Raw genomic sequence first — 22,327 nt, 5'->3', positions numbered from 1 at the left:
CATTTCGCTGTCAAATAGAGAAATAGCTGGGGGCGCCTGGATGACTCAGTCAGTTAAGTGTCCGACTTCCGCTCAGGTCATGATCTCGCGGTCTGTGAGTTCGAGCCCCGCGTCGGGCTCTGTGCTGACAGCTGGGAGCCTGGAGCCTGTTTCAGATTCTGTGTCTCCCTCTTGCTCTCTGCCTCTCCCCCACTCACGCTCTGTCTGTCTGTCTCTCTGTCTCAAAAATAATAAACATTAAAAAAATTTAAAAAAAAAGAAATATCTGAGACTCTGTGTGGTATTGTAGGGAATGAGGTCTGCCTAAGGCTCTTTTTTTTTTTTTTTTTTTAAGCAGTACCTTTGACTCTAAGTAAAGTATTTATTTCTCATTTGGAGAAATGTGTCATTTGGAGAAAATAGGGTGTCCATGTGGCTACTTAGCGCTTGCTTCTAATTGTATCCCTAGTGAATGGCCTTGTCTTATAAAGATATCTGAAGCTCTATCATATGAAGCGTTTGAGGATTAGTTTTATATGTCTTCCTAGGGGAAAATGGCTGTGTTTTTAATGTCTTTAAGTGTTTTTTTTTTTTTTAATTTGAGTGTAGTTGACATACAATATTAATTTTAGGTATACACCATAGTGTTTCAACAATTATGTGCATTACAAAATGCTCACCATGATAAGTGTGCTACAGTATTATTGGCTACATTCGTATGCTGTGCTTTTCATATATATTTTATATTTTATATATTTTATATATAAATATATTTATATATATTTATATATATTTATATTTATTTAAATATATATATTTATTTAAATATATATATTTATTTAAATATATATATTTAAATATATTTATATATATTTATATATTTTATATTTTATATATTTTAGAATTTTAGTTTGTACCTCTTAATCCCCTTCCCCCACTTTGCCCATCCTCCACACCCCTCCCCTTTGGCAACTGCCAGCTTGTTCTCATATTTACGAGTCGGTTTCTGTCTTTGTCGTTATTTGTTTGTTTGGTTTGTCTTCATTTGACATGAATGTGATAATTAGAGTTACAGAAATAATGAGAACCATATCAAGGCTATCTGGCATGAATGTTCAGAGTTGAAAGGACCAGAGCATGTGTGATTTGACATTAACTTTTTAAAAAAAAAAAAAAAGAACAACTCTAAGTACTTTTTGTATGAGGTGGTCTACTAAGCACGTCATGTGTTATCTCATTTGATCTTTATAGAGGTATATCACATTATCATCATCTCCATGTTGTGGGTGGACGAATTACATAGCCTACCTAAGTTTGCGTACCTAGTGAGTGGGAGAACTCAGATTGTTTGAGGCCAGAGCTCATGACCATAACCGTTTTACTATGTGGCCTCTCTTTTTACCTAAGAAGGAACCACTGGCGTTTCTGATCACATTGGAAGATGAAGTTGGGCATCCAGAATGTCCTAATTAACAATCTAACATTTGAGGAGCTTAGCACAGGAGACACGTGTACAGGGGCGAGGCAGAAAAGAAAAGGGGATTTATCACGATGAAGGTAAAAGTGAAGCATATGATGATAGTAGAGGAATGAATAAACCATACAGACCTTTGTTCCTTTCTACATATAGATGAGATCTAGAAAACAGAGTACGTAACTTAGAATACAGCTGACTTGTGGATTTCATCTCTAGGGTCTTGCATTGGTAGCATCCAACACTTGTCCTTTTCTGTCTTAAGTTATCTACAGATTAAGCATTTGCTAAATGACCATGGTATTTATGGGTGAACTACACTCTTTCTTCTTTTAAAGGAGGTGGGAGGTGAATTATGCCAGTAACCGTGGTGTTGGTACCTTATGTATAATCATCTCAGTGGCAAAGCATAATTAGATTTGTGAAAGCTGTCTGACCTGCATGCCTATCTTCACCCAGCTCAGAAAACTCCCTGGGCCTTTATTGCTTTTCCCTTCCGGAAGGGTTGGTTCAGTGACTTCTACTGCTGGAGATGCTTTTGCTAAGATATTAAGGTTTTCTTTCTCAAGAAAGGCAGGGTGTGGAGACCTCCACCAGGCCCTGGGCTGCTTGTTTTTCAGTTCTCTGAGCTTGCACCGGAGTACTTTACGATCAAGGCAAGAACTGCATGCTAACTTTAATTGCCTTTAAGTATAACTGCTGTAAGCCTCGGTAATTATAGTTAACATTCTCTGCATTAACATTGCACTGCTCCCCTAGGATTTTCAGAGTGATTCACAAATACATGCATTCAACTTGAAATAGCTCGTGAGGATTATGGAACCCAAAAGGTGAAGTTAGAGGATATTCCCTGCTCTCCAATTATTCTAAGCTTAGCAAATAGGAAGGCAGAGACATCCATGGCCTAAAGGCCTTGATTGCCCTAGTCATTGTTGTTACAAATAGTTACTTATCCCAGGAAAGAAAAGTGTAAGCTTGCTGAAAGAAAGAGAATGGCTTTTGTTTGTTTTATTTTCTAGGAAAAAGTCTAATGGATAAAAAAAAACATCTAGACTTATAACTCACCTCAACTGGTCCACAAGGCTAAATTGAAGTAGATCTTAGAATGAAAGGAAATGTCCAGGAAGTATAGAAAAAGAATTTTTTTAAGTTTTCTTTTCCGAGTCACTTAGGCAAAGTATACCACAGGTCTGATAGGAAAATATAAGATCGGTTTTCTACAACCTAGATGAAGTTTGGCTATCCTCATTTGGGGACAAGGCATTTAATTTTTTTTTTAATGTTTTTTATTTATTTTTGGGACAGGGAGAGACAGAGCATGAACGGGGGAGGGGCAGAGAGAGAGGGAGACACAGAATCTGAAACAGGCTCCAGGCTCTGAGCCGTCAGCCCAGAGCCTGACGCGGGGCTCGAACTCACGGACCGCGAGATCGTGACCTGGCTGAAGTCGGACGCTTAACCGACTGCGCCACCCAGGCGCCCCTGGGGACAAGGCATTTAAGACAAAGAGAGTTCGGCATATGCCATTGCTGTCTGACTGGACATTCTCGACAGCAGTCATTTGGACTCATTACTGTTGAGTTACCTGGTTTCTGCAATGGGGGAGCCGGGTTGGTCCTGCTGGCTTGCCCCCCCCCCCCCCCCCCCCCGCTAAATGCGTCTGGGCAGTTCTGGAAGGGTAACTTCTAACATTGCAACTAGCTAGCTAGCTAGCTCAAGGGCTTGGGAACGTGTTGAAAAGTTCGAGTTGAGCTGAATTCTTCAATTCCCTCTTCACAGGGTCATCAATAATATTTCGATTTAGATCTTAAAGTGAAAGTATCCTTAACTAACCTCAGCTTCCATGATTAATGATAATGACAGATGTGAGACTAGCCTGGAAGAATGTATTCATTAGAAAGAATTCGTGGGTTGATTCTGTTAGCAAGAGAGGCACCCCACGAATATGATGAAAAGCATAACCTCCTCATTTGCTAACAAGCTGGGAAGCTGCACTTACTTAGCCCAATCTTCTTAAGTGTTGAGGTGTATGCCTTCTTAAAAGAGCCCTGAGATCCTCGTTCCTCTATTCTAATGGAGCCAGGATTTGGCCTATAAACTACAAGGGGACAAAGAACTCAAATTCTCTTAGTCTCAGGGGTGCCTGGGTGGCTCAGTCAGTTTAGCATCCGACTTCAGCTCAGGTCATGATCTCATGGTTTGTGGGTTCGAGCCCTGCGTCGGGCTCTGTGCCGACAGCTCGGAGCCTGGAGCCTGCTTTGGATTCTGTGTCTCCCCCTCTGTCTGCTCTTGCCCTGCCCACACTCTGTCCCTCTCTCTCTCAAAAATAAATAAACATTATAAAATAAATTAAAAACTTCAAATTCTTTGTCCCAACCTGCTTCTACCTTTGCTTTTAGTTATGGTTCATAGGCTTGTAGAGAGGAAGAATCACGTTTGACTCACTTAAGTTTGGATTTGACTCATTAGTTAGAGTCTTTAGATATCTGTAAAGGGCTTAGCATAAAGTTGAGAAATTATAGTCCTGGGTTCTCAGAGTCCAGTGTTATCAACTCAGGCTCATGAGTGAGGCAGAAATTGCAAATAACCTGTGTTCTTTTCATAAACGTGTAGTGGGGCAGTGCTAGTCAATAAAGAGGTTTAAAAACTCTTATAATCCATTGCATGGTAACTTCACTTTTGAGAAGCAGAAACTGTCCAAGGGGGGCTCCTAATTCCTCTTCCCCATCGCATTTTCTGCACGATAAGTACAAGGCAGCGTACTCCTCATCCTGAAGGACCTTCTTGCCATTTCATTCTTTACTTGGAGCGGGGCAGAAAGAGATGTAAACACAAGGCTGGATTGGGGGGCTGCATAACTGACTCTGCTGTCCTCTTTTGTGCCGTCTCACATCTCTCCCTACCTGGAATTTCAGCTGAAAAAGAAGCAGGTGTATGTAGATAAGGTCGAGAAGATGCAGCAAGCCCTCGTACAGCTCCAGGCAGCGTGTGAAAAACGTGAGCAGTTGGAGCATCGTCTCCGGACGCGGCTAGAGAGGGAACTGGAATCGCTCAGAATTCAGCAGGTACGGAGAACTTAAAACGAGATCGCTCCTGATTGGTGGTTTTCCATTGGGTGTCGGACATGAAGATAAGAGCCACACTTTTGCTCATCTTTAGGTGTTTTTGCCCCACTTGATCTTCCTCCAGACCACCTCCTGATTGCGACAGTGAGGTCGGCTTCCTTAGCTTTCGTAGCCCGGCAAAATCCTTGTACCTTTTATTTTCATGTGAGCAGTAGACCCTATAAGAAGTGAAAATGCTGTACAAATAGACTCCAGACATTTTAGAATTGGCTCCGGTCTTTATTTATTTTTTACGTTTATTTATTTTTGAGAGAGAGAGAGAGACAGAGTACAAGTGGGGGAGGGGCAGAGAGAGAAGGAGACACAGAATCCAAAGCAGCTCCAGGCTCTGAGCTGTCGGCACAGAACCCGACGCCGGGCTCCAACTCACAAACCGCGAGATCATGACCTGAGCGGAAGTCGGACGCTCAGCTGACTGAGCCACCCAGGTGCCCCACGCTCCGGTCTTTAGAATCATCCGGCCGTACCCCTCCTCATTTTCAGGTGGGAGAAAATCAAGAGCCAGGAAAGGTTGCGTGACTCACTTAAGGCCACACAACGAGTTGGGGGCAAGGTAGGGGCCCAATCCTAGGTGTTTAATGTCCATTTCTAGTGTGTGCCGCGCTGGCAGGCCGGGATAGTGATTTTTCAACCCACGATCCACTTTCTGAACGGCATGACTATTTGATGTGCCCCAAGATAGAAAGTGCCGTTGCCTTGGGAGGAAATCTGAATTCCCCTTGCTTCTGGATCAGGATCCAAACTGAAGTGGCACGGGCAGTCACGCTCTCCAAGAATGGGGGCTCTTCAAGTGGGGCTGCCAGCATGGTTCTCTCACTAACCCGAGGGGTCTCGGCATCTCCCCAACCAGCGCCAGGGCAACCCTCAGCCCGCCAGTGTTTCAGAACACAGCGCCACTGCGCTGATGGAGTTGCTTCGCGAGAAGGAGGAGAGGATTCTGGCCCTGGAAGCCGACATGACAAAGTGGGAGCAGAAGTATTTAGAGGAGAATGTGATGAGGCATTTCGCTCTAGACGCCGCCGCGACCGTAGCTGCGCAGAGGTAAGTGGCTGGCTTCCGGGATCCTTGCTTGAAGGGCATGGGTGGGTGGGCAGAACAGAAAGGTGACCTGTTGAAAGATTTTTCCATGCGTTGCTTTCCTTGTCTCCTAGAGTGCTCTTTGTTCCCCTCCCCAGTGTCTGCCTAAGTGTGTTTCCTTTCACCTGGTTAAACAGAGACTTTTTAGGAATTGGGGTCAGGAATTTGAAAATGAACGTTAACTTCACGAGATCCACTGAAGGTTCGCAGGCCTCCTTCGCTAGAGCCACGCCTTCTTTTGGCCACATGTGTAGGTTTCTTTGTTTAGCCCCAGGACGGGAGTGAAAGCCACTCCGGAGAAAGGCCACTCAGAAACTAAATGTCACTCAGGAGTGGCTGAGCCACATTCTCCGTGTCCATGAGTTCATCACATGTAACCGGTCACATGCCATTTGGCAAGGGAGAGAAAGCGGCAGAAGGATTTTTTTTTCTTAAATTTTTTTGCCTCTTCCGTGTCCCCTGTGCACGTGAAAACATTAAATATTGGTCTTTGGAGGAAACAGTGCTCTTGTCCGGTTTGTCCATCTCGCTGCTGTTCATAATCACCCGTTGGAAAAGAAAGAGAGAAACGACAAAAACTAAATTCGCATCAGGAGATGGCATTGGTTGCTGGAGAGACAGACAGAGGCTTGGTCTCCAGTCGGGTATCTAAGGAGGCCAGAGCATATGGTACCCAGAGAGGCTCTACCCAGAAAGTTATTAAAAACCACAGTGTTGTTTCGAACGTTCTCCCAAAGGTGGTGAGCTGGCGGAATCTGGAAACACTTGCCAGAGTTTAGGCTGTGATGTGTGTGTCGAGTGGGTGGCAGATACATTTATTTGCGAGTACTTCTCATGCCAAATCGGGAGGAGGTCAGTGCTTAAGAGCTGGGCTCGTGATTTGCACACGGATTCCTGATTCTCCAGGAGGACGTCTTACTGTTTCTCTAACACACTCTGCCTTCCTCCAAGTACATGGAGACCTGATAAATCTTATATGGCTTGAAGTCACCTGTGCATGGATTTCGAGGTCATCATGGGCTTAAGCATACCTGTCTTTGTTTTCGGAGAACAGGGCGCTCCGTACGTGTGAGGGCAGTAACTGAGCGCACGAAAGCCCCAGCTGTGCTAGAAGATGGTCGGGGAGTTTGTAGGCAGATTAGAAGCAGAATTAAGTGTAATTTTAGCTGCTCCCTCCCAAGAAAACACCTGTGCCCAGTGCTTATTCAAAGGTTATTCGGGAAACCCCAACACAGAAAAGGAGACGAAGGGCGAATTTTGTCACCTTTGGGCAGAAACTTAGAAAGATCTAGCTCGTAAAGGTGTGCAGTGTGAGAAAGTGTGGGAAAGCCAGCGTTCTTGATGCTGGGAGGTTCGCTGCTAAAATCAACTTCAGAGTAGACTTCAGGTCAGGAAATGCAAGAAAGCTAGGAGGTTGTCACTGGGGTCCTTGTAATAAAGAAACTACCCCCTTCCTTCCTTCCTCCCTTCCTCTCTTCCTCTCTTCCTCTCTTCCTCTCTTCCTCCCTTCCTCCCTTCCTCCCTTCCTCCCTCCCTCCCTTCCTTCCTCCCTTCCTCCCTTCCTTCCTCCCTTCCTCCCTTCCTTCCTTCCTCCCTTCCTCCCTTCTTCCCTTCCTCCCTTCCTTCCTTCCTTCCTTCCTTCCTGGAAAGTTTTGATACTGGGGGAACCCACTTTCTGAGAGACTTCTTCCCAGAATCTGTTGCCTTCCATAAAGCAGATTTAATTTAAACCACATTCGTTTAAATCACCAGGTAGAAAGTTTCCATGTAATCACGGTTTTCAGTAAAAGTGCATGCTTATCATCTAATATGATAAAAAGCAGCCAGTTTCCACCTGGCCAGAAACACTTTACGTTAGTTCCTTGGGCAAACATCCTGTATCGGGACTGTATGCTTCTTTGCATGCCTATTAATCCAGCCCTCAGAAGAAATTGAGAGACTGTGTTCACATTCCCGCAAAATGAGACAAGTAGACTAGGTAGACAAGGACTGGGGTCCTTGTAATAATTCCTCCAGATGCTTCTATTTCTAGGATTATGCTGTTTTTTTTTTTTCCCAAAGATAGTGCCTCTTATGCTCAGCCACGGGGATTGGTTTCCTTTTCCTCTTTTCTTAATGAGATTCCCAATTTACAAGGTGGCATCCAGGAAACTTAATTTCAGAACCTATGGGTTCTTCTGCCTTCCTTTCCAACATCTCTTGCCCTTTCTCTTCTGTCCAGTGGTTTCATTCGACCCTACAAATTTGACCAGGGTTCTGCTCTTTGCCCCTTTCTGTGGTAAAGGCGTTATATTGTACTTTTCCTTCCTAAGAAGTTTTAAATGTCTAGGATATTGGTTGCATATGGAAAGTGCTCAACCTGTATTTGAGTAAGGAAGGAGAGGAAGAAGCAAAAAGGAAGGAAGGAGGAAAGAAGTGACAGAGAAGGAAACGGTTTCTAAGTCTCTAACTGCAATCCGTAAATGTAGTGCCACATTTTAATGACCTGCTTGGTTTCTGTGTATTCTGCTAGTATCTCTGACTTTATATGTTCCCAATGTAATATCTTACAGGTAAATGCACATTTGGGAAATGTTGCTTGGGTGGTATCAATGGTGGTTGTAGAATTTTTTCAATTAAGGTATTATTTACCTATTAAAAAGCACCTATTTTATGTGGTCTGATGAATGTTGGCAGGCATATACAATAATGTAGCCACCCCACAGTCAAGATAGAGGGTGCATTCTAAAGTGCCCTTGTGCCCCTTCAGCTTGATCCCTTCCTCCCCCACCTGACACTAGACAACAATCGGTCTGCTTTCTGTCGTTACAATTTTGCCTTTTCCAGAATGTTGTACGAAAGGAGTCATGTAGTATATACTCTTTCTGCTTGATTTCTTTCACTGGGCATAACTATTTTGAGATTCATACAAGTTGATGCCTGTATCGATAGTTGGTTCCTTTTCATTGCTGACTCGTGTTCCAAAGTCTGGGTGCACCACCCCAGTTTATCTATTCACTTGTTGATGGATATTTGGATTGTTTCTGGTCTTTGGCCGTTGTGAATAATAAAGTACAGATTTAAAAAAAAATAATGTTTGTTTAATTTTAAGAGACAGAGAGAGGCAGGGCACAAGCGGGGGAGAGGCAGAGAGAGAGAGAGAGAGAGCGACACAGAATCTGAAGCAGGCTCCAGGCTCTGAACTGTCAGCACAGAGCCCGACATGGGGTTCGAACCTACGATCCGTGAGATCATGACCTGAGCCAAAGCTGGACGCTTAACTGACTGAGCCACCCAGGTGCCCCTCAAGTACAGATTGTCATATAATAATAGACAACTGCTTTTTCTCAGGTGAGAAGACCTATTAGGTGATCTGTTCATACCCCTGTTAGCACTTTGATTCTACAAAGCACCACTTGTCAAAGGGACAGCTGTCAAGGCAAGAAATCACATGTACTGTTTGTTTTCTATATAAGGTACTCTGCTACGTGCTTTACCGTTATTGCTTATGCTCACAATAACTCTTTGCGATAAGTACTATTATCTATTCTATGTATGAGGAACAGGTTAAATAATTTGCCCAAGATCACACACAGGTACTAAGAAGAAGAACTGGGATTGAAAGTGACATTTTGACACCTTCACCACTACTCTGCTGATTTGATGATTTCAGGATGGTGATTAGATTTCAAGATGGTGATTAGGGATTATTAACTGTTTAAGAGTTACTGATTGAGGCTTATTATTAATTGTTTAGTCACTGAAAAGTATGGTAAGTAATCACAATAATATGGCCCATATTATGACTTCCATATTATCGTGTTCCTAGAGATTCTTTAGATGCTTAATTTACATAAGGGAAATTATTACCGAGTACTTCGACCTAGAAGAATAGATGTGGCAACGCAGACTGTGGCTCACCAGTGGTGAATTTATTTCTGAATAGCAGCAAAAGGATGAAAAGATAATTGGGGCGCCTGCGTGGCTCAGTCGGTTAAGTGTCTGATTCTTGATTTCTGCTCAGGTCATGATCTCATAGTCCTGAGATTGAGTCCCGCATGGGGCTTTGATGGGTCATGATCTCGCAATTTGACAGTTGACGCCCTGCATCAGGCTCTGTGCTGACAGCATGGAGCCTGCTTAAGATTCTCTTTCTCCCTCTCCCTCTGCCCCTCCCCCATGTGTGCGTGCGTGCTCACACACATACACACACACTCTCTCTCTCTCTCTCTCTCTCAAAAAAAAAAAAAAGATAACAAACCCGATCAGCCATGTAATTTACTAGTTTGCATTTCCTGAATCCAGTCATTAACCTTCCCCAAACGTGCAGTGTTTTGTTTTTATATTGGATGACGTCAATCTGGGAAAGAAGGAAAGGAAGGGAAAGCAGGAGGTAGAAGCTGGTCACACACGTTATACGTGCCTACCTGTTTCTTCCTTATAGGCTTTTCTCCGTTTCTGTCCTCAGGTTTGTTTCTCATTCTGACATCCCTTAGGTTAAAGTCAGAATTGTCAACAACTTGTTGGATATTGTCATATGGCTATTCCTAAGATGTGTTAACTCCGATGTAACTAAAATCAAAACCCATTATAACGTTTCCCCAACAATCTCTCCTTATATTCCTATCATAGAAAATGAGCTGTATGCCATCTTTTCTAGTCTTTTGAATTAGAAACACCAAAAGTTCTCATTCATTCTTCCCTCTCTCCAACACCCACATGTAAACAGTCTCCAAGGTGTAGCAATTCTGCCTCCTATGGCCTATTTGCATCGGTTCATGATGTCAGTATCTCTTGCTGGGATTATTACAATAACCGTTCTGACTGGTTTGCCCAAATCCAGCGTATTGCTCCCCGAATCCCCCATCACATTTCTGCCAGAGACAATGTTATCTTTTTAAAACACAGCTTGGATCATTCCAGCTCTCATAATCTTCAGTGCCTGTTGGAATAAAGTTCACGCTCACCTCTGTAACAATTAATTGCTTGCCCTTATATTTTTTTGTCTCCCTTTGCAAGTTTCCTGCAGTCAGGGACTGATGCATGTCTAGCCACTTTTTAGCATCGAAGTAATTTCAACCACAGGGCTCCAGTCATGGTCAAGTTCACATGTTAAATAAACAAAAGGATGCTACTGACAGGAAAAGATGGATTCGAAGTTGAAAAGTTGAAAAGTCTAGCTATTTTAATTAGGGAATCCTGAGTGACGTTCTGGAAAGCGATGTAAGCAAGGTGATGGGGATAATCTCATTGGAAGGAGAGAGATGCCTGGAGGGACAGTTGCCAGAAATCGTTTACTTAAGAATTTAGACGTAGGGGGCACCTGGGTGGCTCAGTCGGTCTGACTGCAGCTCGGGTCACGATCTCATGGTTTGCGAGATTGAGCCCCACGTCGGGCTCTGCGCTGACAGTGTGAAGCCTGCTTGGGACTCTGTCTCTCTCCCGCTCTCTCTCTCTGCCCCTCCCCTGCTCATGCTGTCTCTGTCTCTCTCAAAATAAGTAGATAAACATTTTTAAAAATCTTTAAAACAATACAAATAAACATTAAAAAAAAAGAATTTAGATGTAGGATGTCGAAATCAGGGGTGTACAGTCTGGGGTTTGCAGATTGTGTTTTCAAGCCCAGCATCTCTCTCCTGATGTGCTTAAGGATAGTCTCAGCATACTGGAAGTTAGGTCAAGTTGCTTCTTCAAACGCTGCTTGCTTGCTTTTGCCTGAGCCACTGGCTCAGTGGCCCCAGTCTTCTAGAAGGAAGATTGATGTTGAAGGCCGTCCTGGCAGCTCTGGAGGAATTCACTAAGTGCCCCACATTTTCAGGCTCCATTCCTGAGGAGTTCGCAGTGTCCATATCAATGAGCTGGCAGGGCTTTGCGTCCCCAAAATGGCCTTTTATGCAATGAAAGTGGCCGTGGGCCAGCACTGGCTCCCCCAGCGACAAACCGCACGCTCATGGCCCCGGTGTCCATAGTCACCACGCAGCCTTTAGAGTGGCCTGGCTCTGGAGCGGCCATCGTGTTGGAACTCTGCACTGCAGGAACTGCCCCTAGGATTCCACCTAGAGACGGAATTGGTTAAAGTCACACCCTCTTGCATGTCACTCTCCTCCCCATACTTCTCTCTCTCTTTTTTTTTTTTTAATTTTTTTTAACGTTTATTTATTTTTGGGACAGAGAGAGACAGAGCATGAACGGGGGAGGGGCAGAGAGAGAGGGAGACACAGAATCGGAAGCAGGCTCCAGGCTCCGAGCCATCAGCCCAGAGCCCGACGCAGGGCTCGAACTCGCGGACTGTGAGATCGTGACCTGAGCTGAAGTCGGACGCTTAACCGACTGAGCCACCCGGGCGCCCCACTTCTCTCTTTTTTAAAAACAAATTTTAAGTTTGTTTATTTATTTTGAGAGAGACAGAGACAGCGTGAGCAGGGGAGGGGCAGAGAGAGAGAGAGAGAGAGAGAGAGAATCCCAAGCAGGCTCTGCACCATCAGCGCAGAGCCTGATGGGGCTTGAACACACAGAATTGTGAGATCATGACCTGAGCGGAAACCGAGTCGTACGCTTCACTCACTGAGCCACCCGGGCGCCCCTACCCATACTTTTCTCTCTAATTACGGATATGTTTGTTGGGCGTTTTTACTGTGCACTGTATCTTTTACATGTGTGCTTTTATTTGAGCCCCCCCCCCAAAATGCCATGAGATGCAGGTGTAATTATGACTTCTGTCTGAGGAGACGGACGTCTCGAGCAGTGAACTGACTTCCTGAGCATAGAGTTTGCTCGTGGCGGGGTACTTGGGAAAGGAGGCTTGGACCCTCGTGTGGTCTCTAGTCAGAGCCCGTGCTCTCAACATCACACAACGCCATTTCCCCTTGAGCACCTTGGAACACAAGGGCCATTCCTGGTCGCACTAGGAGCAAGTGTAGAATCCTGAGATGCTAAAATGTTTTCAATTTAGGTGAGCCACTGCAAGGCCTTCTCTCTCTTGGCCCAGTTTGTTTCACCGTTCAACTAAATGGCATGTCAAGTGTAAGCATGTTGGGGCAACAGGAGTTTTGAGGAACTCACCAAATTCCCTAACTTCAATACCCGCTGTCTGTGTCTTCATTCCCTGCCCTTTCACTCCCGTCTGTACTGTCACAGTCTGTAAGCTGACAGAACATAATAGCCAGGTGCCAGCAGAAAATTCTCCCACAGATCCCCGTCCTCATAGGAAGTATGATGAAGCGGTGCTAATTCATTGTTTTCCCAGTCTATTGTCGGCTTTTCCTTTAAGACCAATATAATTACATCAATATTCTTCCTAATCCCTTTTTCTTTCCCTCCAAGTTACTCAAAGAGGATCCAGGTCGTTTTCATTCCTTTCCCTCTTTTTTTCTACCACTGGTTCTAAATGAACTAAAGAAACGTGCATGACCTCACTTATCAGGACGCTACAGGATCCCCGTGTATCTTTGACTCGTGCTGTTTAGACATCAGCCTTGCCCCGCCCCCTCCCCTTCCTCCTCTCCTTGTTCCTCTCTTTCTCTCTCCGTCTCGCGCCCACGCACACACACGCTTTACTCCTTATTAATTAGTATTAGAGTTAATGGCCTGAGACACTTTGAAAGGAGACATGATGGTCCCTCATGCAGTTCGGACTCTGGCAAGAGAACAGTCATGTAGCTGGGGGAAGAGACTCCTTGATTGGGCACTAGAATGTTTCCAACGTAGGTTAGGCAGGAATTAAGTGGCACTGACTCAAAGGCCATGCTTTTCGCTCAGCTCACTTGCCCAATCTGACCTTTGCTGGGGCCGTCTCTATAGTTGCTGGTATACATCTGTAGCACTGGCTGTTCAGTACGTTCTCGGACTTTCATCAAAGTCCAGCCTTTTTGCCTTCATAACTATCATGAGAATAAAGTGAAAGTCTATAATATCTTCTCTACCATATAAATAATAATATAAAGTAAAAATATAAAGATCTTCGTATAACCTGGCCGTGATCTAAAAACTTGAAGGGATTCTTTGCCAGGAGGTTTGTGTCCCTCTCATAGAATCCCCTCACTGACTTTTGCAGCTGTATCCATGCCAAAAACCTCTTCTAGCTAGCTCTGAAAGCTGAACCTTCCCATCTTGGAGGTTCTTTTCGGTCAGTCATCCAGAAAGCAACCATTCCTAATGAGTTTGACTATAGCTTACCGCTTTCCAGCAATACCTTTGACGTGGGAGGGAGATGATAAGATTCGTTGATTTTGCTGCCTTATCTTCATCACTGTCATTTTCCTTCCCAGGGATACAACAGTCATCAGCCACTCTCCTAACACCAGCTACGACACGGCTCTGGAAGCTCGCATCCAGAAAGAGGAGGAAGAGATCTTGATGGCCAACAAGCGTTGCCTTGACATGGAGGGCAGGTAAAATATCAATCTGGACCCCAGTGGATCTGAGAAGAAAGTATAGAGACCAGATAGGTCAGGAGGGAAGGGTAGGCATCTTCATTCACAAATGAGAAACCTGATAACGCAGCCTCCCCCGACCCCTGCACCCCTGCCAGCCTGTTCACTTGGGTTTGAAATGCAATGACCCTTACCTTGCTTTCCCCATTGGCTTTGGTAATTGCTTTCTATCTTCCCTCTGCCAGAACCGTATTGTTGGTATTTGTACTCTGGGTATTCCTTCTAGCATTGGACTTCAACCCTGTGATACAGCAGAATGCACAGTGAAAGAATATCCATTCAGACTTGGAGGTAGGGCACCTGATATCTCTTATAAACTCAGGATCATTTACTTATCAACTCAAGTTGCGGCCCATTCAAAGAAGTCCTCATTTTCTCACTAAGTGCATTGTTCCATTGACTCAGAATCTTCCGTATAGCACCCACTACATCCGTTTACTCTCTTACGTACAGGCCTTTTTCCCACCGGTACCTTGCTGTGGCTTCCTGAGGTGTAAGCAGCGACTCCTGGATGCTCTCCTAGATTCATCTGGGTGTGGAGAAAGGCGTTTTTATTTTTTAAAAAATTTTTTTTCAACGTTTTTATTTATTTTTGGGACAGAGAGAGACAGAGCATGAACGGGGGAGGGGCAGAGAGAGAGGGAGACACAGAATCGGAAACAGGCTCCAGGCTCCGAGCCATCAGCCCAGAGCCCGACGCGGGGCTCGAACTCACGGACCGCGAGATCGTGACCTGGCTGAAGTCGGACGCTTAACCGACTGCGCCACCCAGGCGCCCCAAGAAAGGCGTTTTTAAACACACAGCACACCTCCCCTTGCTTTTCAATGCCGAAAGGACTAAACCACTCCTCAGCTGAAAAGATCATGGAAACTCAAGTCCGTGCAGGCAGTGAGACCAGAACATGGAGGTGGCAATGAGGTTTTTTATATGTTCTTTGTCTTTGGCTCCTAGGATTAAGACGCTCCATGCCCAAATTATTGAGAAGGACGCCATGATCAAAGTGCTGCAGCAGCGTTCCCGGAAGGAGCCAAGTAAGACAGAGCAGCTGTCATCCATGCGACCAGCAAAGTCTCTGATGTCCATTTCCAATGCCGGGTCAGGCCTGCTCTCACATTCGTCCACGCTGACCGGCACCCCCATCATGGAAGAGAAGCGAGATGACAAGAGCTGGAAGGGGAGCCTAGGTAATGACAGTAGATAAAGAAGATTGAAGTGACGCGTTTAGATAATGTGCCCATTCGGCAAGGAAAGGGAGTGATGGTCCAGATTCTGGAGCAGAAGATATATCAGGTTGGGTGTCTGTCCTCCTGAGAGGCTAGCTGCCTATTCAGGAACTCCTCCACACTCTGACGTCTCACTGACAGAACACTGGTGGAAGCCAAGGCCTTAAAAGCTAAGAATTCTGAGTTCTGTTTGGGTGGGAAAGAAGACAACTCCAGTTTCCTCTAAAAACTTCTCAGATTTGGCCTTTGCCATGCCAGACCTTTTGTCTTTGTCCAAAGCCCATGTGACCTTCATGTCAGTCAAAAGTTCCGAATTCCAGACTTTTCTCTGTTCTCTCCTACCACATAATACAAGGATTCAGAGTTCTAGTTAAGCTAAATGGAGCTGGGTGGCAGGTTTTTGTTACCCGAATGTTCTGAGATGAGAACTGAATGTACTTTTTCATTCCATTTCTGTCCATTCCTTCCCCTCTAATCAAAACCCCAGAAGCACTGTGGGTACCATGAGGCACATTTTTAGAGCCCGAGAAAGCCAGCTTTGTATTTTAATTGTAGGTCTTTTTGTTGCTTCTGATACCTTCCTTGGTCCTCTGATGCTTGCAGTGTCCTTTGGATAGAGTAGGCATTTCGGGGGCCCCTGGTCTTCATGAGAACGTTAGGTTACACAGTTATCGTAGCACTCATCCGTGACCACCGATCGTTCCCCCACTCCTTTCTGGCTGGGTGGTCATGGAAGACGTGGGTTGTAAGTGGAGCCAAGTAGAAGCCTTCTGCAAGCTCAGTGGAGATCAATCACCGCTGGAAAAGTAGATCAAAACAGATCCGCGGGAGACTTAAAGGCTTAATACACCGTGCTGGGGTGGAGAACGAGGACCAGAAGGGACGGGCCTTTCGAACCGATTTCCTGGGTTCCTCGGAGGCGCAAGTGGAGACTCGCGTCCCGTTGTTCGTGCTTCTCCTGAACCTCCTGCAAGGAAGACGACGTAACCCGATGTCTGCATTTGAGGAACCCGTACTTTTCTGACCTCTTGCCGTCTTCCCTTTGTAGGTATCCTCCTGGGTGGGGACTACCGCGCCGAGTCCGTGCCCTCCACACCGTCGCCGGTGCCGCCCTCCACTCCCCTGCTCTCCGCTCACTCCAAGACGGGCAGCCGCGATTGCAGCACGCAGACGGAACGGGGCACGGAACCCAGCAAAACCGCAGCTGTTGCTCCCGTCTCTGTCCCCGCGCCAGCCGCCGCTGCCGCCGCCACTGCTGCCGCCATCACTGCCAACGCTGCCACCAACACCACCACCATGGTAGCCGCTGCTCCACTTGCTGTCGCTGCTGCTGCTGCTCCTCCGGCTGCCGCCGCCGCCGCCCCGTCTCCAGCAACCGCTGCTGCTGCTGCTGCTGCTCTTGCGGCTGCCGTTTCTCCAGCTGCTGCCGCTCAGGTTCCGGCCGCTGCCTCCGCCGCCGCCGCCGCCGCTGCTGTCGCGCCTCCTGCTGCTGTTCAGGTTGCTCCAGCTGCTCCGGCTCCGGTTCCAGCTCCGGCTCCGACTGCGGTTCCGGCTCCAGCAGCGTCTCCGGCTTCTGCTGCGGCTCAGACTCAGGCACCAACTCCAGCTTCGACTGCGGCTGCTACTCCGGCTCCAGCTCCAACTCCAGCTGTGGCTCAGGCTGACGCTTCTGCAAGTCCAGCTGCCGGCTCTGGACCACGTCGTTTGTCTATACCAAGTCTGACCTGCAATCCAGATAAGACAGGTAATGACCTTCCATACCCCAGGTAGCCTTGGGTTCTGCCCACTATTACGGATTGCTTGTTGGCACCCTGTGGTGTAGACACAGCCGGTCGTTGGGCCAGAGTTGTTCGGGTTTTAAAGGGGATTGATCCCAAGCGATGGGTGCAGAGCCCGTAAATGACTTTTTGGGACACGAGGATGGGAGCAGAAGTGCGTCAAGGTGGTTCTTCCAGTTGCGGTAAATGCTCAGGTGAACAAGGGGAGGCGGTGTCAGGCAAGTCTCACTTGGCCACCGGCTTCGTGGCTCGAACGCTGGCTGTTTCTAGCAATCTGAGTCTTTACTTGATCCCTAAGTGGTTTCTAACCCCCTGTTTCCATTCAGATGGCCCCGTTTTCCACTCCAATACTCTGGAAAGAAAAGCTCCCATTCAGATCCTGGGACAAGAGCCTGACGCAGAGATGGTGGAATATCTCATCTAAACGGCCTATTCAAGAGCTGCAGTTTATCAGCAAGAGTGCTTTTAACCATTTTTCCTTTTTGATTGTTCTTATTTTGAGGGTGAGGACAAGGGGTGGGGGGGATGTTTTTTAAAGGGACTTTTTATTGAAACAATATAGTACTTAAGTAATACCATACAAACTCCAGTCTATTCTGGTACACACTCAGAGAGTACCTCTAAAGACAGATGAATCAGAATGTGCTCTAAAGTTCATTGTTTGGGTTTATACAAACACTTGGACTGTTAACCGCTGGGTATACACGAATGTTTGCAATGTGCGTGATTTTATTTAGCATTTCCATATTCCAGATCATTTTCATTGAAGAGCAGAGTATGTTTGGGAGACAGTGCGTAACATGTAGATTTCAGAAGTGGGAAGCCGGAGAGAATTTGCACCTATGCTGTTTTGTATGCTTACCATCTAGGCAGCATCCAGAGAGGGAGCTCTCATCTCGGGCTCATGAAAGGGAATAGGTTTAGGAGCTGTGTGAGCTGAAGAAAAGGCAGGGGATATTGGGGTGTGGAAGGGTGCTGGAGCTAATTTTCCCTCCCAATTTCCCAGCTACCCTGTGCCAGGAGATTGTGTTTATCTTCATTTCAGTGGTGCTTTGGAAGTGGATTCTTTTGGTTCCCTCGCGGAGGTTCATACATTCGTATATATACTCTGGAGTAATTTATGCATTTGGATAATTAATATATTGCTTTCAGATGCTAGGAGAGTAAATTAGCTGTGTGCCGTACAACTTCCTCCTTCTTAGGGAGTGAGACCTTCGGAGGCCTTGATGGAGAGTTGCGCGAGGTGCTGCGTGTGGCCGTGAGCACAGCTCGCTTGGCTTTCCTGAGACCAATCTGGTTAGTGTTCATTGTTTCTCCAGCACAAGTTCACTGGCCGTGTCACCAGTTTCAGGTTTCCAATCATTTGCAAAACGAGGAAGCATTTTTGTTGATGGGCTGAATGCTTTGAATTTCTGGTGACTACTTTCAAATAACTCCGTTTGTTTTCCCCAATTCTTAGCATAACGTCTTAAAAGGCATCGTTGACTGTAACCTCCAAGGGAATAGCAGTCGGGGGAGAGGTGGGCTGCAGATGTGTCCTTAGCTGTCCCTTCTCACTGCCAGTGACTCCATCTTGGAATACCTTTGGAGAGCAGCAGAAAATGTGTATGTGGACAGGGACCAAGGAGGCCATGGCTCCGGAGCTTTGCCATAGGGCCGCCTCCAGGGACACAAAAGGGCTGCTTCTTGCCACAGGTCCCTGCTCTGTGTCACCTCTCTGCCCTTAATTAAGGTGACAGATCCACAGACAATGTCATTCAGATCAATTTTCAGGGGTATGGGAGGGTGAGGGAAGTGGGGGGTGTTAGGTAAGGGTGGGGGGGGTAGAAGTTTGGGGATGTGTTAGTTAGAAACCGGATTAATAGAAGAGTAGGCCTGATATATTACGTTGTGAAGCATAGTGGCTGGAAGGAACTTCAGCAATAGAGCCCTACCCCCTCGTTTTAGTGGTGAGGAATTTGAGACCTGGAGAGGTTAGTTTTTCAAGATCACACAACACAGCTTTCCATTTTGCCAATTACCATGCTTATTCTGGGAAACCCTTATATACCAAAAGCCTCATCTTAAGAAAAGGCATCTTCATGGACCAGGGCATTCGTAATTTGTAAAGTGTCCCTGGCCTCGTGGCTTTGTCCAGGGTTCTAGACTCCTACCTTGCTTCCCCTGCAGTGCCTTTTTGCAAGGTTTTCTCTTTACTGGTCCTCATTTCAACATTGACTCACATGAAACTCCCCCCTGAGCAATCCCCCTCACTTCTTGTCTTGCTATGGGATTGGCTGTCTCAGGTCATCTTACAGGGTCCCTCCGTGACCACGGGAATGGCATATTTAACGGTATTTTTGTGTCATTCCTAATCACCTGCCGAAGGAGTTCTTTTTGGGGGGCCGGGGGAGAGATGAGGGAGAGTGACGTGATTTTCAGCCAGTCTAGACATTTCAATAAAGAAGTGATCGTCCTACACGTTAGTCTTCAGTCATCAAATGAATCCCAAATAGAAATGATAAGTGCCATTGTGCTAATACTCGTTCATACCGCCCCTTCAGTCATAAGGGGAAAAGTCCTCAAATAGAAAGCAAACTTGAGGACTGCTGCTTTCTAGCCAAATAAGTAAATACAAATAAGATGAAACCTTTCATCTGCTCCTTTTATGGTTATTACACATTGCCAGATTTTTTGCTAGCTCTGGGAGCCATGATTTTAATCACATTCTGGAAGGTGACAAATGTCATACGTTCCACGCTGTGTGGCAGCCGTCTCTTTAGCCTCATGTTCTTTGGGGAAGGGAGGAAGTTCTTGGCTGAGTACTACTTTGAACTTTCCACAGCATCTCTGCCCCCTCACACCAGAGGCAGTCCCTTTGGGCTCAGTTTTTTTTTTAATCCCAGGTGATTTGCTCACGTAATATCGTACATCTAAGAGGTGGAAGGAGTCCATGGCATACACTGTGTTTACAAAGCAGGTAGATTCAGCCTTTTCAGAAAATTTCTAATAGGTGTCCTTCTAAAGATTCAGGTTTATGGGAGAAATGTCAAGTCAATCACCTTTTTCACAATTGTCAGGGTATAACACTTGGGAGATCTTTCTGGACTCCCACTTATCTATGCATTTTACTGGCACCTCAGGACAGAAAGGTGACCTTGTCTTAACGCGTACTGCCTGGTGATCTCTGGGGACCTATTTAAGTCAGTTGTACCCTGATGCCCCATGCACAGAAAAACTTCATTAGAATGAATTGTACTTGATGGAAAACTCCCATTAACCGTTTTGCATTAAGGAAAAGTAGCTTGCACATTCTCTTAAAATCATGTATCTCGATTGTTGTTTTCATGAAGGATTTATTTTCGATGTTGCTTTCGAGCTTCAGGGTGACAGGGAGAGCAAGAGCCTGAAATATCTGCCATCATCTGCCACAGAAAACATACCAAGTGTTCTCTTGTTACGCGGTTGGGTGGGCACAACGATTGGAAAATGAGCAAACTGATTGTGCAAACTACTTTGTATGCAGAGCCTAAACACTCATAACGCGGCAGCTTAAAGTATATACATATGGACTAACTTTTATAAATTATATTCTCATGTCTGTTAGCCGTACAATCTCCTGTTATCTCAGTTGCTCCTTCACATATGGAATGTGTTACTTAAAATGTGTGCATTCTTACGGAACATGCTTTCAAAGGAAGGCATCAGGATGGGCTAATTGCCATCAATTTCAGCCCGCCACGATCCTTGGAAATATATCTCCCGAGTGTCATTCATCATCAGTAGGACAAGTGTCAGAGCTTGTTTATTTTTTTCCAGTAGCAGCGGTGGGTTACATGGAATCATCAAACCTCCTTTCTGGCCTCCCTTGTGATTAATGGCATGTGTTAATAAAATGGATAGCTGGGGTTGGCAGATGGCTAGAGAAGAATCGCCTTCGGCGTAAAATGTATGTGGCCCCTTGTTGATTGCGACCCCATTCTGTAATCGACTGAGCTAGTTCCAATAAAGTTAAGCAGGTTTGAATCCACTTTGTGCCTATCTTTTCACTGACAATAAAGTTAGCTATTTTAAAATGCAGTACTGTGTGGAAAATGCTTTGGTGTTTACCCAACAGAGGCTGTATTTACCCTGTATCAGTGATTAGTTTCAATTTACTATGCACTGAAATTGCCTTTCAAGGGCAGCATTGGACAGAATTTGCATTTGCTTAAAGTACGGAATGTGATTATAAAGTATTAAGACAACACTACGGGCCACAGGCTCTAATCGCTTCCTTTATATATTCAGGCAGCATATATTAAAAGCTTTGCATCTTTTTATCTCCCTGTTTCTGAGGGCTAAAATGATGGCCACCCAAAGCAGAGAATTCATCCTTTAGTTAACAATTTGGAAGGCCCCTTGATGTTTCTTTTGTACCCTTGTTCTTATGCCAATTCATCAGTTTTGGTTGAGGGAGCTTGTTATTAAAAGCAAATCAAAACCGCGAACAAGCCGGCTTTTTTGGACTGAAAATGTTCAAGCTGCCTTTACACTGCCCTCCCTGCCCCTCCTGTTTACCACTGTGTCCCACCCTGACTGGGGAGGGGACACGGGCTTTGAGTTGACACTTTTTACAGCGAAATTGGCTTGATGGGTGTTGCAACATGGATGGGAAGAGGGTATAGAATTCATTAAACTCGAAATTTGATTTTTTTAAATTAAGTTGGGAGACATATTCCTTCCATATTTAAAAAAAAATTTTTTAATGTTTACTTATTTTTGACAGAGAGAGAGAGAGAGAGAGACAGAGCATGAGTGAGGGAGGGGCAGAGAGAGAGGGAGACACAGAATCCGAAGCAGGCTCCAGGGTCCGAGCTGTCAGCACAGAGCCCGACGACGCGGGGCTTGAACTCACGGACTGCGAGATCATGACCTGAGCCCAAGTCGGACGCCCAACCGACTGAGCCATATTTATGACAAGTGCATTGAAAACTGTGCGTGAAAATCCACTCCTCTTTTTTAAGGCGAAGAAGATGGTATTCGGTCAACTGCACCTTCGTACAAAGGTTTGCGAGGCATTTCTTTCAGAAGTACGTTGTGCCCAGTTCTTAGTGAGCTGTCATACGTGGGGAGAAAAAACAAGTGTTCCCTCAAAAGTGACGAAGATTGCCTTGTGGGAGCATCTGTAGATATTCTCCAGTATTATAACTGATCCGATTATCCGTGTGGTACTTCACCTCCCCTCCTGTGGGCATCCCCTACTGTGATAAGCTATTCACAGTCTATATGAGTTACACA

General features: G+C 45.6%; 1 protein-coding gene across 2 annotated transcripts in view; it reads left to right on the top strand.

Annotated features, from left to right (window-relative positions):
• The window catches only part of AMOT (angiomotin), a 63,880-nt gene extending 42,753 nt beyond the window's left edge, over positions 1 to 21,127 (top strand). For both annotated transcript variants that reach the window (XM_006943935.5, XM_045050551.1), the window contains exons 9-14: positions 4,369 to 4,518; positions 5,429 to 5,619; positions 13,902 to 14,024; positions 15,019 to 15,251; positions 16,339 to 17,034; positions 17,395 to 21,127. In XM_006943935.5, the coding sequence (XP_006943997.2) occupies positions 4,369 to 4,518; positions 5,429 to 5,619; positions 13,902 to 14,024; positions 15,019 to 15,251; positions 16,339 to 17,034; positions 17,395 to 17,492 (1,491 nt within the window). In that variant the 3' untranslated portion in view covers positions 17,493 to 21,127. The remainder of the gene's footprint in view (positions 1 to 4,368; positions 4,519 to 5,428; positions 5,620 to 13,901; positions 14,025 to 15,018; positions 15,252 to 16,338; positions 17,035 to 17,394) is intronic.
• The last annotated feature ends 1,200 nt before the right edge of the window (positions 21,128 to 22,327 follow it).

Source organism: Felis catus, chromosome X (assembly GCF_018350175.1).
Source record: "Felis catus isolate Fca126 chromosome X, F.catus_Fca126_mat1.0, whole genome shotgun sequence".
Lineage (NCBI taxonomy): Eukaryota > Metazoa > Chordata > Mammalia > Carnivora > Felidae > Felis > Felis catus.
The sequence above is the reverse complement of the archived record's forward strand: the minus strand, read 5'-3'. Positions and strand labels throughout refer to the sequence as shown.